General features: G+C 35.5%; 1 protein-coding gene across 4 annotated transcripts in view; it reads right to left on the reverse strand.

The window, feature by feature from the left end:
* PCLO (piccolo presynaptic cytomatrix protein) overlaps positions 1 to 17,186 on the reverse strand; it is a 382,693-nt gene that overhangs the window by 97,349 nt on the left and 268,158 nt on the right. For all 4 annotated transcript variants that reach the window (XM_056118261.1, XM_056118260.1, XM_056118262.1 and 1 more), the window contains exons 11-14: positions 16,951 to 17,059; positions 16,337 to 16,404; positions 12,554 to 12,768; positions 7,350 to 7,400 (exon numbers count right to left, since the gene is read on the reverse strand). In XM_056118261.1, the coding sequence (XP_055974236.1) occupies positions 7,350 to 7,400; positions 12,554 to 12,768; positions 16,337 to 16,404; positions 16,951 to 17,059 (443 nt within the window). The remainder of the gene's footprint in view (positions 1 to 7,349; positions 7,401 to 12,553; positions 12,769 to 16,336; positions 16,405 to 16,950; positions 17,060 to 17,186) is intronic.

Here is a 17,186-nt window from a genome sequence, read left to right on the forward strand (position 1 = left end):
CACGGACAAACAACAGCTCAGGAACTTCATAGACTCAAAACCATGGTTACAAATACAACTAAATGGGCTACTTTAAGGCAAGACAGACCTCTCAAATACACCAAATTTCAACAGAACAATGGGACAAAATCCCATAACAATAATCTCTCTCAATGTCAATGGGCTAAACGCACCAATTAAAAGACATAGAGTGGCAGGATGGATTAGAAAATTGAACCCAACATTCTGCTGCCTGCAAGAAACGCATCTCAATAGTCAAAGCAAACACAGACTCAGAGTCAAAGGCTGGAAAACAATCCTACAGGCAAACAGCTCCCAGAAAAAAGCTGGGGTAGCTATCCTAATATCAGACCACATCGATTTCAGAGTGAAGAAGGTCATAAGAGACAGTGAAGGCCATTTCCTATTGACCAAAGGATCTGTACAACAGGAAGAACTTACAATAATAAATGTATATGCACCTAATGAGAGACCAGCAAAGTACTTAAAACAATTACTCATAGATTTGGAAAAAGACATCGATAGCAACACAATACTAGTGGGAGACCTCAACACCGCTTTGTCACCTCTTGATAGATCAACCAGACTCAAGCTTAGCAAGGACATACTTCATCTGAGGGAAACAATGGAAGAAAGGGGCTTAGTAGATATATACAGGACACTTCATCCACAAAAAGCTCAATACACATTCTTTTCAAGCGTACATGGAACGTTCTCCAAGATAGACCACATGCTGAGCCACAAAACATGCCTCCATAAAATTAAGAAGATAGAGATTATATCAACAATCTTCTCAGACCATAATGCGCTGAAATTAGAAGTAAATCACACACAAAAACAGAAAACTAAATTAAACACATGGAAATTAAACAGTGCGCTATTAAACAACGAGTGGCTTAGAAAGGAAATTAAAGAGGAAATCAAAAGATTCCTAGAAACGAATGAAAATGAGGACACGAGTTACCAAAACCTATGGGACACAGCAAAAGCAGTCTTAAGAGGAAAATTTATAGCTCTACAAGCATTCCTCAGGAAGGAGGAGCGAGCCCACATAAATAAACTAACCTCACAGCTTAAGAACTTGGAGAAGGACCAACAAAAGGAGCACAACCCTAACAGGAGGAAGGAAATAATAAAACTCAGAGCAGAGATTAACGAGATGGAAACCCAGAAAACAATCCGAAAGATCAATGAAACCAAGAGCTGGTTCTTTGAGAAAATTAACAAAATCGATAAGCCCCTAGCAAAACTCACAAAGAAAGGGAGAGAGAAAACCCTAATAAACCGAATCAGAAATGAAAAGGGGGTCATTACAACAGAAACCACAGAAATTCAAAGGGTCCTCAGGGAGTACTTTGAAAAGCTTTATGCCACAGAACATCAAAACCTCGAGGAAATGGATAAATTCCTAGACTCCTACAGACTCCCAAGGCTGAACCAAGAAGACCTGGAATACCTGAACAGACCTATCACCATCAAGGAAATTGAAATGGTAATAAAAAGTCTCCCCAAGCACAAAAGCCCTGGCCCGGATGGATTCACCAGTGAATTCTTCCAAATCTTTAAAGAAGACTTACTCCCAATCCTCTTTAAGCTTTTCCAAGAAATTGAAATATCAAACACACTTCCGAACAGCTTCTATGAAGCAAATATCACACTGATACCAAAAGCAGACAGAGATAACACAAAGAAAGAGAACTACAGGCCGATATCCCTGATGAACACAGATGCAAAGATCCTCAACAAACTACTAGCAAATAGAATCCAACTACTCATCAAAAAGATCATACACCATGACCAAGTAGGATTCATCCCAGGGATGCAAGGATGGTTCAACATTCGGAAATCAATCAACATAATCCATCATATCAACAAAAGAAAAGATAAAAAGCATATGATCATATCAATAGATGCAGAGAAAGCATTTGACAAGATCCAGCACCCCTTTATGATGAAAACCCTAGCCAAAATGGGCATAGAGGGGACTTTCCTCAACATAGTTAAAGCCATCTACCACAAGCCTACAGCAAGCATCATCCTCAATGGGGAAAAACTGAGAGCCTTCCCTCTAAGATCAGGGACGAGACAAGGATGCCCACTCTCTCCACTGCTGTTCAATATAGTACTGGAAGTACTTGCAATAGCAATTAGGCAAGAAAAAGACATTAAGGGCATTCAGGTAGGAAAGGAAGAAATAAAGCTCTCACTATTCGCAGATGATATGATACTATACTTAGAGAACCCAATAACCTCCACCAAAAAACTCCTAGAAACAATAGACTTGTATAGTAAAGTTGCAGGTTATAAAATCAATACCCAAAAGTCCATGGCTTTCCTATATGCAAACAGTGAGAGAGAGGAAAGCTACATGAAAAAATCAATCCCGTTCACAATTGTGCCCCAGAAAATCAAGTACCTAGGAATCAGCCTAACTAAGGAAGTAAAGGACCTGTACAAAGAAAACTACAAAACGCTACTTCAGGAAATAAAAGAGGACATGAGGAAATGGAAAGACATCCCCTGCTCATGGGTCGGAAGACTGAACATTGTCAAAATGGCAATACTACCGAAAGCACTGTACAAATTCAATGCAATCCCTATAAGGATACCCATGACGTTCTTCAAAGAAATGGAGAAAACACTCCTGAAATTTATATGGAACAATAAACCCCCACGAATAGCTAAAGCAATTCTGGGGAAAAAGAAAATGGGTGGAATCAACCTCCCGAACTTCAAACTTTACTACAAAGCGGTAATAATCAAAACAGCATGGTACTGGAACAAAGGCAGAACTACAGACCAATGGAACAGAGTTGAATACACTGACATCACCCCCCAATCATATGATCATCTAATCTTTGATAAAGGTGCAAGAAATGTGAAGTGGAGTAAGGAAAGCCTCTTTAACAAATTGTGCTGGCATCACTGGACGGCTACATGCAAAAAAATGGGCTCAGAACTCTACCTAACACCATGTACAAAGGTAAGATCAAAATGGATTAAAGACCTCAACATCAGACCAGAAACCATAAGATACATTGAAGACAAAGTTGGCAAAACCCTCCATGACATTGAGGCTAATGGTATGTTCAAAGATGACACGCCACTGGCTGAGCAAGTGAAAACAGAGATAGATAAATGGGACTATCTTAAACTAAGAAGCTTCTGTACCTCCAAAGAAACAGTGACCAAAATACAAAGACGGCCTACAGAATGGGAAAGAATATTCGCCGAATACACATCTGACAAGGGATTGATATCAAGGATATACAAAATACTGGTTGAACTCCACAAGAAGAAAACATCCAACCCCATCAAAAAATGGGGCAATGAAATGAACAGAAACTTTCTCAAAGAAGAAATCCGAATGGCAAAAAAGCACATGAGAAAATGCTCTACATCATTAATCATCAGGGAGATGCAGATCAAAACCACAATGAGATACCATCTCACACCTCAGAGACTGGCCCACATTCAAAAGAACAAAAGCAACCGTTGCTGGCGCGGATGTGGCGAGAAAGGGACACTCCTTCACTGTTGGTGGGAATGTCCACTGGTTCAGCCCTTCTGGAAAACAGTATGGACGTTCCTCAAAAAATTAGAAATTGAGCTCCCATTTGACCCAGCGATACCACTCCTGGGAATATATCCCAGAGAGGCAAAAACGTGTAGCCGAAGTGACATCTGCACTTGTTTGTTCATTGCAGCACTCTTTACAGTAGCCAGAAACTGGAAGAGACCTGAGTGCCCAAGAACAGATGACTGGTTAAAGAAACTTTGGTACATCTACACAATGGAGTACTATGTGGCTCTTAGAAAAAATGAAGTCATGAACTTTACATACAAGTGGTACAATATGGAAAGTATCATGCTAAGCGAAATGAGTCAGAAAGAGAGGGATAGACATAGAAAGATAGCATTCATCTGGGGGATATAAAATAATAAAATATGAGATTAATACCCAAGAATAGCTGAGAGCAACACCAGGAGAATTACTCCATAACTTAGAGGCCAGCTGGGTATTCTAGGGGAAAGGACAATTCAGATAGAAAGGGGAACACCAAGTGGAGGGTGTTTGGAGGATCCTCCCAGGAGGGGAGATGCAGGTTGAAAGTAGACTGGGCTGAACATGTTCGCCACTCAATGCCTCTTTGGCTGATCACAGCGCCCAGGAGGAGAGAGAGAACAGGGGGGAATGCCCTGCCACAGTGGCAGGGGGGGATGGGGGGATGGGAGGATGGGGGGGGAGGGATATTATCCTGGTGGTGGAAAATGGGCACTGGTGGAGGGATGGGTATTTGATCGGGGTATGACCGAGATCCAAGCACAAAAATTTGTAAATCTACAACTGTACCTCATGTCGTTTCACTAATAAAAAAGAAAAAAAAAAAAAAAAATAAAATAAAATAAATAAAATAAAATAAAGGGGAAAAAAAAAAAAAAAAAAAAAAGAATAAATTCCTTTACCTCTTCCTATATTATATCATCTTTTTTTCTGTGCCTAGTTTTCTACCAGAGAGAACAGGATAATGAAACCTTGTTCTTCAATTTTAGGAGCTGAACAATAAAGACATTGTCTCATAGCCGCAAAATGGTTGTACATTTGTCATTGAATAGTGTAAGATTTACAATTTAAATAAGTATTGGAGAAACCTACTTAACTCAAAATAATTGAATTAATACATTATCTCTTTTCAAACTGAAAAGATTCTTTAGCATCATTTCAGACAAGGATTAATTAAACTTGATGCTATTTTAATCAATTAACAGAAAGGACGGGATCTCTATTTTAAAGAGTTTAAAAAAATATTGAAAAACTTCTGACAGTCTTAATAATTATAGAAAATGTGATATACTGTTATGTTAAAAATGGAATTATTCAGAAAAATCAAACTTCATTTAAATGCAATACTTAAATTAATTCTGAATTTTAGTAAGAATCAGTTCTGGCTATGTTTCATGGCAGAAAATAAATGTCAATTTCCTTTTTACTCCAGAAAAGCAGTCACTTTGGAAACCATTAAAATAATATGAAACACAGCAAATACTGTAAAAATAGGAGAAATGAGAAGCTTAAAATTGAAGCTATAACAGGGCAGTGAAATAAAGAAGAAAATCAATACTGCAATTAATTTCACTAAGATTTAGAACAGCTTCCAACACCTTTAGGAGCAATTCTCTATTTTCTCCTTTCTCTGCCAGCCTTAAGAATCTACTTTTAATGGGGAAGACACTGAAACAATTTTTTACTGAAATGAAAACTTTCAGGCTACTTTAAAAGTGTTTTTCAAATTTTATTTTGTGGGGCCTTAGAGAACACACAGAAACTACTTTTCAAAAAGAGAGATGCACTACAAATCCTCAATTATAGAGAGCCTTCTCGGTGCTGGAAGATTAGTGGTCCGGTGTCTACATAAGATTTCATTTGAAAGAAGATTTGGAAGAAGAATTTTTGCTAAAAGGAAAAAAAATAAAACAAAGAAATAACTATCATAAGAAAATATCCCAAGAGCTAAAAAGGAATATTGCTAGAGTAATTTTCCATTATTGAACTAAATCTTACTGACTACAGGAGCAGAAAATTTAAAAAAATAAATAAATAAAAAATAAAAGAGCAAACAACCACCAGCACACAACAAAAAGAATCAGAATTTAAGTTTGTGGGGAAAAGTATGGGAAATGAGAGAAGAAAGAAGTTATGGTCGATGAGAAAGCAAGAAAGAGAGAAATTCTGGTATTTCTTTTTTGTTTTTAAAACGACAGACTCTAGTAAAACAGGCTTTCTTGAAGTAGAGAATAAGTAGGTACCTTCTTAGTTAAGTGCCTATATTCTGGGCTTTTCCTTTATTTCTATTCTCTACTCTCCCAGTTCACTTTGGCTTTGATTCCTGGGAGCCAGGAAACCACTAAATTAATGTCTTTGTCTTTTTGTCCTTGCAATTATTACATTTTCTATGGGTCACTGCCTTATGATATACCTATTGCTTTCAACTAGCCTCTTTCTTACTCAAAAATATTTACAGGTGACCCTGCTATGTAGTGGGGTCTCAACCTTGTGTTCAGGTTCCTTTAAATGCAGACTTTATACTTCTCCCTACAGAAATATTTGGCTGCGCCAAAGCTATTGTCTTCATTTCATTACTTTCTGGCAGTAGTGACAGGCATTGTACTATTTCTTCTTCAGAACACACTACACTTTTTCCTATATTTGTTTTCAAAGGAATTCAAATCTCTGTTATCCCTTTTGAAGTCTTTCATGAAAACTTCCTGTAAAGCATACTGGATTTGGGGGAGGTTTTTCACCCTGTTGTGCTGGGGATGAAACTCAGGTGACATGCACAGCCCAAAACTCTGTACTATCTCCAGCCCTAAAATGTATTGGAGATGCAACTAAGATTTACTGTTCTCTTTCCCTTTTTGAAAATGTAATACCTTACGATAGCTGTTATTTCATACTGAATTATTTTTTCTGCAATATTTTTGACTGCCCCATTACCTTTTGGTATCTTTATAACTTTTCTAGCATTATTCATTGTAAGAATTAATATAAAAACACGAAGATCTACACACAGTTGGGTTGAAGGACACAGAATCCTGCACATGCAGTTTCAGAAAACCATCACCCAGGGGATTTCTCCTCTCCAGAATCCCTGAAACCCACAACAAAATGACTACTTACCTGACCTTGGTGCTCACCAACCACCTGCACGCCAGACCTCCTTTACTTCAATATAAATCTACCCTAAAATACTTGCTGGCCTCCATCAGAGCCTCATGAGATCTGCCCTGGAGCATTCTCTTTTCAATAAACCTCATTTCTGCTTGATTTTCCTTTTGGATTCTTTTGCTTCTTCCTTTCCACAACTGTGTCCCAAGATCTTTCACACAGAACTAATCAGACTTTTATACTTTTTTCTTATTTTCCTCAGTACAATATAATACTGTGATTCTATACATTACAAATTGGTATTACCTCTAGTATCTTTGGTAATACTAGAAAAGCATTGCTCTAGAAGAGTCTTAAGCGATTTATTTGATAGTTAGTGATCAGACAGAATTAGGTTGATGGAATTGTTCTTAAAGAGGAAACTTAATGTTTCTAGTACAGTCTCTCTCACTGATACTGCTGAGATATTAGGCAAATATTAAAAAATTACCCAATAGATTTTAACTAGGTTTCATTACATACAAATTGCAATACTAGTCTGCAAAACTGGTTTTTCCTTTTGTAAGTCTATGTATCATCTAGTAGGAAAAAAACACATAGTGTGTGAACAACTTTACAATAACCATTGAGGAAAAGGTCAAAAAGATCATATAATTTAAAAATAGATTATGAACTTTCATACCTGAATTTCTCCAGTAATTGGATGAGAAACAACCTTTGCTGCATCGGTAGGCTGTAATATTAAAGTAGTATATTACAATAATGAATAGACCATTCAGAGAATTTACATTTCAACTGCATTTGAAATCAACTTCTATTTGACCAGAGTTCACTGTTTAAAAAAGAATTTCATTTGTTGTTTCTGAATATGACATCATCTAATATTTTTTAGTAAATGTTCAATTTTATATATTTTTGTCTTCTTTTTAATTTTTAAGCCTATTTTGAAATTATAATTTTGTTTCTACAGTACTATATTTTTATTCACTAAGAAAATGAACTCTAGTTATAAGGCATCTAAGTATTTACTGGTTCTATGTCTATAAATATACAATAACAAACTGGGTTTTTTTTTTTCTTTTTGGGTAACACCAGCAATACTCAGGGGTTACTCCTGGCTCTGCACTCAGGAATTACTGGTGGTGTTTGGGAAACCATATGGCATGCTAGGGATCAAGTTCAGGTTGGCCACGTGCAAAGGCAAATGTCCTACCAGCTGTACCATCAATCTGGCCCCAATGTTTTTTTTAATTATTTTTTCCTTTTAATTATTATATAGCTTTCTCAGATTTAGTAAGAAACCAGATTCTCTTTTTGTATCTTTGTTTTTGGTGGTAAAGAAAGATTCATATTGAGCTAATTTATACAAAATAATAATTTAAAAATTTTCATAAGTGTACTAAAAATAACATAAGGGTGACTACAAGTCTGTTAATTTAATATTTTATACTACACATTAAAGGGGCTGGAGCGATAGCATAGCGGTAGGGCGTTTGTCTTGCATGCAGCCAACATGGCCGACCCACGTTCGATTCCTCTGCCCCTCTCAGAGAGCCCGGCAAGCTACCAAGAGTATCTTCCCCGCACGGCAGAGCCTGGCAAGCTACCCGTGACGTACTGATATCCAAACACAGTAACAATTGTCACAATGGAGACGTGACTGGGTCCGCTTGAGCAAATCGATGAAAAATGGGAGGACAGTGACAGTGACTGACTACACATTGAGAAAGTTGCCTTTATATGATTTGGAAGTTAAAATGAAAAAAAGAATTTCAGACTTCCAGATCACTGATAAGATTTTAATATGTAAAACATAGCTCTTTGTACTGCTTGTATAGTATAAAGATGTATTTAATTGAATTTAGCATCATACCTATAGTTATACAGAGAAATTTTTAGAGTTTAAAAAGATCTTTGTATTACTTATGAAATTTAAACAAATCATTTAATTAACTGAGGCTCATATTTTGCCAAAATTTATTCATATACGACCTTTTAAATTAGAGTGGTGTGTATAGGTTAAAAGTTGCTTTTGAGGTTTAAAATATTTAATAGATGTTCTATATATGTAAATGTATAAGTATCCACCAATAATTTAAATTGTATTTGTAATTCCATTCTGTTAACAAACTTTTAAATTTATTACTTTTATATCTGATAAAACTATAATGCTCTAAATTATTTGAGGAACATTAAAGAATACGTGAATGTAACTAAATTATTATATAGAAGCTGCAAAGTATCACCTGACTTATAATAATCTCTTAATATTATTTTTAACACTGTAGGATTTGAAAAACAAAAAGGAAAGGTATGCATATGTTGTTGATGGGTTAGGAAATAACATTAAAGTTATTCATCTACTCATATAGCAAAAATGTTTTGAGAAACTGTATCTGCTATATATTTAAGACAATACGTTTTAGAAGATGATTAGATCCAGATATTATTTTATTATAAAATCAATCTAAAATTTCAATGAGATACTTTTTTACATTGTGTATTTTCATCTTGAATCTTTAAAATATATCATGTAATTCTCTGATATAGAGAGATTTCAATTAGAACTAGCTATATCTTAAGATCCCAATTGTCATAAGTGGCTGGCAATATTGTTTTGATACAGTATGGAGGTATAACTTTGTATTGTAAGAAAAAAAAATTCAGTCAAATTATAGAGATCACATTTTTGGCACATGTAAGAATTACTATAAAGTCATAAACCCTGTCTATATCACTTCCTTAATGTTTGTCCCACAAGACTCAATTTTATATTCTAATCACTGCCCCAAATTTAAAACTTTACTAAACTCAAATAGTCCAACCTTTTAAGTATAGTAACTTGTAAAAGCAACTGATGCTTTACCTCTTAATATTTATTATTAGTCACTTTTCTGTGTAAGTTGATCTACCATGTACTCAGGAGACTATATAGAAATTAAGGAATGGTTTTGGGTATAAAGTAGACAAACAAAGTCAAGTAACTATGTCAAGATATCCAAATCATTTTAAGAATACATACATCTGGCTGGCACTTTGGGAGAACCAGTAAAGAGGCAGGATAATTTCTGACTTTTATATATGAAATGATTTCACAAAGAAGGCTTTATGTCACATTTATTTTTTATTTTGCTCAAGATTTATCACTAGCTCTAAATACCTGGTTGACTGAAGTGTGAAAGTAAGGAATAGCAAGTAATATTATACAATCCACAAACACCTGGACATCTCCTCATGTCTCACAATGGTATTTTTTGTACACCTATGTTTTATGCATTCTATGCATCGGTTTTCTGTTTGTGGAGATTTTTTTCAAATTTTCCAAACAAGAATGCACTTGTTTGGAATGTCATTAGTTGTTTCGTTAGCTAAACATTTGCTTTCCTAAACATACTTACCCAAGTGACTTCCCTTTATTTCTTAATAAATTCCAATTTGATACCTTGTTGGATTTGTTTACATATCCTTCTTCCTTTCTCATTAGGTCTGCACACCTCATACATAAAACTACCTTCAAAAATTCATTAAAACCCAAGCTGCTGGCACCCATGTCCAGAGTTTCCAATTCAACAAGAATGGGCCAACGGTGTGCAGGTAGCTGAGTTACTTGATGAAACTAGGGGCCGCTTAGGAAGAAGGGATGCTAGTGAGCTGAGCTACCTTTGGCAAATGCAATAAAGTTTGCCAAAAATGCCTTGTTAAAGGAAAATAATGAGTTCAGAGAAGATGAAACATTATTAAACTAACTAGAAAATTAGGATTTACAGAATTAGGATTCAGTGATAAAACAATGAAATGTAAAGAAAACAATGAGGTTGTGAAGGACCAGGATAACAGTACAGTGGGCAGGGCATTTGTCTTGCATACAGCTGAGCCAGGTTCTACCCCTGGTACCCCTGGTCCACCAGCCCTAACAGGAGTGATCCTGAGTACAGAGACAGGAGTAAGCCATGAGCACTGTTGGATATGCCTCCAAAACAAAACAAAGAGACAATGATACTTTTAAAACTATGCTTAATTTTCTGGGGAGGATGTCAATTAATTAGTGGACCAAAACCATAAAGACCATGAAGCAATAACAATGAGCATGTTTGGAAATGCTGCATGCACACTTTTGTATTAGATCTTCTTGTGAAGATTTTAAAAACATAATGAGAAATATCACTTCATAACTGAGGTGACAGCTCCCAACGAAAAACTAAATGAAAGTAATTAGCATATAAGCGATGCTTAAAGATACTTATTGTTTGACACTGGTCCCAAGAGAGCTTAAAAATGAAAATGAAAGTGCATCTAAGAAGTGTATCTTATAATTAATATGAAAAAAGTTTCTACAAATAAAAAAACTTTCAGTTTTATATTTGAAGCCAGGAATCTACTGGATTTATTTTAGCCTTGTCTTTTATCACATTGCTAACAGGTTTTAAATAACTACATTAAATGTATAAAAATCTAAAAATATAAAATATATAAACATTATTTCATGAGATAATGTCAAACTTAAGAAGAAATTGTCTTTTTACATTATAATTATATAGTATGTAAGGATCTAAAAATAAATCAAGAATTTATTTATTGTTAATAAATAAACCATGTTAATATTTTAATTGACTGATTTACAAATTATTTTTATGTGACAAAATTGTTTTTGACATTGTAATAGATTCCAGAAAGTAATTTTTCAAAATTAATTGCACAAGGTAAAATACAGTTGTGAGAATCTATTCAGAAGTTAGGCTAACTAACCTTGAAATTATTTTGTAATGTAGACTTCATATTCATATATTCATATTGAGTTTGGTATTAAGAATATTTTATTCTTTATAAGCAAACAGGAATTATAGTGACATCTGACATTCTTTTATACAAAGAAGAGCAAGCTTTGTGTTCTGGAATCTAATCATTTCATCTACTCAAAACCTGCCTCTCCCATATATTGCCCCACAGAAATAAAAACCTTTATCAATGTTTAAATGAAATAATATTTTTCCAGTATCTTTATCGATTTGGAGAAATGAGTTAAATCTATGAGAAAAATGATAAAACTGTCCATATTTGAATCAGCTTTTATAAGGTTAAATATTAATTCTATGTTCTCTTTTAAACTGGCAGTTACTTTAAAATAATAATGCTAAAAAATTGGTTTAAATACTCTCACCAAGAGAAATTAATTAGTTTGGAATTGGGGATGAAATTCAAAATGGCAATGTTGTTGCCTTCACTTATTTTTTATTGTTTCAAGTTGTAAATTCTCTTTACAGCTGCATCCATTTTATAGTCTACATTATAAAAATCCATATAACACATAGCTTGTGTTTTTCAAAAGAAGGAAAACATGTTCTAGACACAAAAAGGCTCTAAGATAGGCAACAACACAGAAAAAGAAGCAGGAAATATGAATTATTATCTGTATTTTGCATGTTTCTCAATCACAACTAACATAACTAAGAAGTAGCAATAAATCGTCTTTATAGATATCAATAGGGCTGGAGCGATAGCACAGCAGTAGGGCATTTGCCTTGCATGCGGCCAACATGGCTGACCTGAGTTCAATTCCTCCGCCCCTTTTGGAGAGCCCGGCAAGCTACTGAGAGTATTTTGCCCGCACGGCAGAGCCTGGCAAGCTACCCGTGATGTATTCGATATGTCAAACACAGTAACAACAAGTCTCACGATGGAGATGTTACGGGGCCTGCTCGAGCAAATCGATGAACAACGGGACGACCATGATAGATATCAATAAGTCATTTACTTGGAAGTGAAAAAAAAAACATTGATTAAGAAATGTGAAGTTACAAGAAAAACTAGGAAATATTTGACTGCTTAACCCCTAGTCTGGTTAAAGAGCCTGAGAATCAACAACTCAGTCCCACAGAAACTTCTCACCTTGCTGCTGCTGTGTTTCTTCTTGCTCACTGAGGGAGACCCTGGTTGACCAGGGCTGGGAACAGAACTGGATCCTGCCGAGGTAGGGCCTGAATGTCCATGTGATCCCTTTTCAACCACTGAAGACCTCACTAGTGGTGACTGCTGTAGAGAAACCTTCTGGAGCTCTGCAGCCAACTGCTTAGGATCAACCCCAGGGGATTTTGCTTTGTCCACTGCAGAAAGAAAAGAAAAGAAAAGAAAAGAAAAGTTTTTACATATTTCTCAGTTTCATAGGTACTTATTAAGGAAATTTTTTATTTATAGAATTATGAAATATTATTTTTAAAAATAAGCCAAAGTGTTAAACATAAGTGAACAAAATTATATCTTGATATATTCATTGTTTTTAACTTAAATTTTATTTTAGGCACTATGGCTTACAATAGTGTTACCGATAGGGTTTCAAACATAACACATTACTGCACCATCCTTCCAGCTAAGTGACAACTTCCCTTCACTAATGTCCTATTATTCCTCTTCCCATCCTAGCAGCCCTCTTAATCTTCCCTGTGGTATATTTCCTATAGTGTATATACACAATTGGATACCACTCAGCTATAAGAAATGACAAAATCATGCAATTTGTGACTATCTGCATGAATCTGAAGAGTATCATGTTGAGTGACCTTAGTAAGAAGGACAGGGACAGACAGAGAAAGATCTCTCTCACTAGTGGAATATATAAAGCAGGGTATGACAAATGCCCAAAGGCATGAGTAACTGAGAACTAGTATATGGTGGATGGTGTAGGTAGAAATATGTTATACATGATATCCTAAAATTAGCAGCATTATAAACCACAGTACCTTAAGTATATTAAATGAAAACAAAACAAACAACAAAATAGACCCCAAATAGTATTTCATTGTATATAGATGTTCCATAATTTCTTTATTCAGTTGTTTGTTCTTGTACTCTTGGTTGTTTCCAGATTATTGCTATAATGAACACAGGAGTGACAAAATCTTTTCTGAATACAGTTTTTATGCCCTTGGAGTAAATGCCAAAAAGTAGAATTGCTGGCTTATATGGAAGCTCAATTCCTAGTTGTTTAAGTGTCTGCATTGTTTTCCAAAATGTCTGGATCAATTAATATCCCATCAGCAGTGAATGAAGGTCCCTTTTACACACATACATGACGACACTAATTGTTTTATTTTTTTGGTGTATGCCAATATAACTGGTGGGAGATGATAGTTCACTGATGTTTTGATTTGCATTTTCTTGATGATAAGTGATGCAATGCATTTTTTTTACAAGTCCTAGCCCTTTAATATCTTCTTCGAGGAATTTATGTTTATCTCTTAACCATTTTGAGATGTGATTGGCTGCTTTTACTTGCAAAGTTCTGTTGATATAATATCTGCTAGTGTTTTATATATCTTTTTTAAGATGAGTGGTATGCAAATATTTTCTCCCAATCTGTGGGATGTCTTTTTATTTTGGTTACTATTTCTTTTATGTTGGAAAAGCTTCTATCCTCCCTTCTCCTTCTGCTTTTTCTTTGAGCTACAAGGGGCAACAATGTTCAAGAATCAATCCCTTTGGGGCTCTGGGGATCATATGTGGTGCCAAGGATTGAACCCAGATAAAATCACATCAAGGAAAGCACGTTATCTGATGTACTATGGCTGCAGCCCTCAGAAATTCTTAATTTGGTATAGTTACATTTATCTTAGCTTCTGTTTGCTTGGCTAATGACATTGTATCCTTGAGGACACCTTTAGTTTTAAGTGACATATTCATTTTCAAGAAGTTTAGAAGGTTCAGAGAACAGAGAGTAATGTTGAATTAAGATCCCTAATACATCTTTAAAAAGTATGTGTTATACAAAGAAATGTATGAATTTAAAATAGTGTATTTCCTTTATTCAAATTTGATTTGCATGATAATTATTTAAAACCTAAATCTAAATATCTTTCTCAAAGGGAGATACCAAAGAGTATATTTCCAGATGCCTGAAAAATTCTACAGGCATATGGTAGCACTGTAGCACTGTCTTCTAGCACTGTCCTCCCATTGTTCATTGATTTGCTCGAGCAGGCACCAGTAACGTCTCCATTGTGAGACTTGTTACTGTTTTTGGCATATCGAATCTGCCACGGGGAGCTTGCCAGGCTCTGCCGTGCAGGGGGGATACTCTTGGTAGCTTGTTGGACTCTCTGAGCATATGGTACAGCCAGAATCCTGTTCTGGCTATGTTTCTATAGCATATGTATAGAATGTGTTCAATAACATTTGTTAAAGGAATAAATGATATTTGAATTTCAATTAAAATTGGGTGTTGTCTGTTTGTTGATCTTTTGTTACATCTGGCAGTACACAAACTCCCAGTTTGAAGTCAGGTAATACTCCCAGTAGAGCTCAGGGAAGCAGGCAGTGCTGAGGACGGAACCAGGCCTCTAGCATGCAAAGCATGTGTTATAGCCCTATGTATTATTTTCTCAGTTTTGTGATGCTTTTAATATTATAATTGATCTAAGACAATAGACTACCTTTGATAACTAAGTTAATATCATTTTTCATCAAATACTTAAGAAAATTTCTGTTATTTACTACAAAAAATCAAAAGATTCAGAAATGAAGATTCTAAATTCCAGTTATTTTTAAAAGAATATGATACTATCTGAAAATCATGTAACATCAAAAACTAACAGTTTCATGGATTACTTTCATAAGATGATTTTTTAAATATATTTATTTATTTTTGTTTCTGAGTCACACCCAGTTTATTTACTTGTTTATTTTCCTTTTTGGGTCACACCCAGCAATGCTTAGGCATTATTCCTGGCTTTGCACTCAGGAATTACTCCTGGCAGTGCTCAAGGGACAATATGGGATGCCGGGGATCTAACCCAGGTCGACCGCATGCAAGGTAAACTCCCTACCCAATGTGCTATTGCTCCGGCCCCTGATGATTTTTTTTAATAATAAAAAAATGTGAGCTTTAAACAGAGAGATAATCTGAGCCTAAGGTATATGCATCGCATGCAGCCAGTTCCAATTCAATACTTGAACACAGTGAGTCTAGCCCTGGATGCCCTGAACACAGTGAGTCTAGCCCTGGATGCCATGAGCTCTCAGTATATGACCCTGGATGTGCTCTGCACAAAACCAGGGAAGTCTAGGGAATCCCCAACACTACTGAGCATAAGCAGCACATCATCTTTGGGCTCTAGCAATGGACCACTCACTTAGTGAATACCACTTGGAAGGTCCCCACCCACCACCATTGCAAAATGTGAGCTCACAGCAAGACTTTCATACTAGTTCCTCTAATGTGTTAGCATTTATTATATTTCCCTAGAATCCTAAAAATAGAGCCATGTTCATTAGAATCTGTTTGTAATTATGAAACTTTATCTGCAACTTTATTTTTACTCTATCACTATCTACTCATCTGCAGTTACGTCTGCTCCACAACTACTTCCACACCTACATCTAATCTATACATCTAATCTAATTTAATTTCCCCACTTCAGTTCCACACCTACATCTAATCTATACATCTCGAGCGGGTCCAGTAACGTCTCCATTGGAGACTTTGTTATTACTGTGTCTGGCATATCGAATACTCTCGGTAGCTTGCCGGGCTCTCCGAGAGGGGCGGAGGAATCGAACTCGGGTCGGCCATGTTGGCCGCATATAAGGCGAACGCCCTACCTGCTGTGCTATCGATCTATACATCTAATCTAATCTAATTTACCCCCCTCAGTTGAAAGAAAATTCTTTAATACTTACTAGCTTTGGGTGGTTCATGAAGTTCCAAATGCTGGGGATTTTCAGAATCTGATAGCATACTAATGTCCCTAAAAACGTAAAGAAAAAATTAAGAAACAATTTGAGGAAGCTGGGACAAAGAGCCTTTTTTCCAACTACCCTGAATTTTTTTTTAAGTAGGTAAATGAGAAGTGGTTAATGATATAAAGCAATTTTAAAGCATGCTCATCCTTCTAATCAAATACATATTTGCAATGCTGTTAAAAGTTAGAGCTGATAACAATGATTATTTAAGGTGAAATCTTTATGGAGTAAATGTAAATTCATTTTGAGATACAATAAAATTCCATGGAATCTAAATGGGTTTAAGCTTTCATTTATGTGAAGCATGTTTCAATAGGAGCATGAAAGGGGAGATTCACTGACATAATTGTAAACAAAATTAGCTGAATTCTTTCTATGGTTTATTCAGACTTTGATTCTGAACACAAGAAATCTATAAACCTTGTATTCACTTTGTTTCCTAATTACAGAAAATCTTGCTGACTGGCAAAGGTTCCACCTTAACAATTTTAAAACTTAAAAAAGCCATGAATAGCCAAAAAATGGAAACAAAAAGATGGGGAAAAACTCACAGTCTTACACATATTTCTGCTTCCCCACTTTGTTGATTAATGATACTCTGAACTTCTTCATATGTCTTAGAAGTTAAAGGAATTCCATTCCATTCCAATACTTGCATCCCTAAAAAAGGAAATTTATATAAAACAAATTTAAAAAGGTCTGCTACTTCTAATCCGGGTTCATAGGGCATAGAAGTCAGTGCATTGCATTTATAAACCAATTCAGCACACCATATCAGAGAACATTA

This window comes from Sorex fumeus, unplaced genomic scaffold, assembly GCF_029834395.1.
Source record: "Sorex fumeus unplaced genomic scaffold, SorFum_2.1 ptg000037l, whole genome shotgun sequence".
Taxonomy (NCBI): domain Eukaryota; kingdom Metazoa; phylum Chordata; class Mammalia; order Eulipotyphla; family Soricidae; genus Sorex; species Sorex fumeus.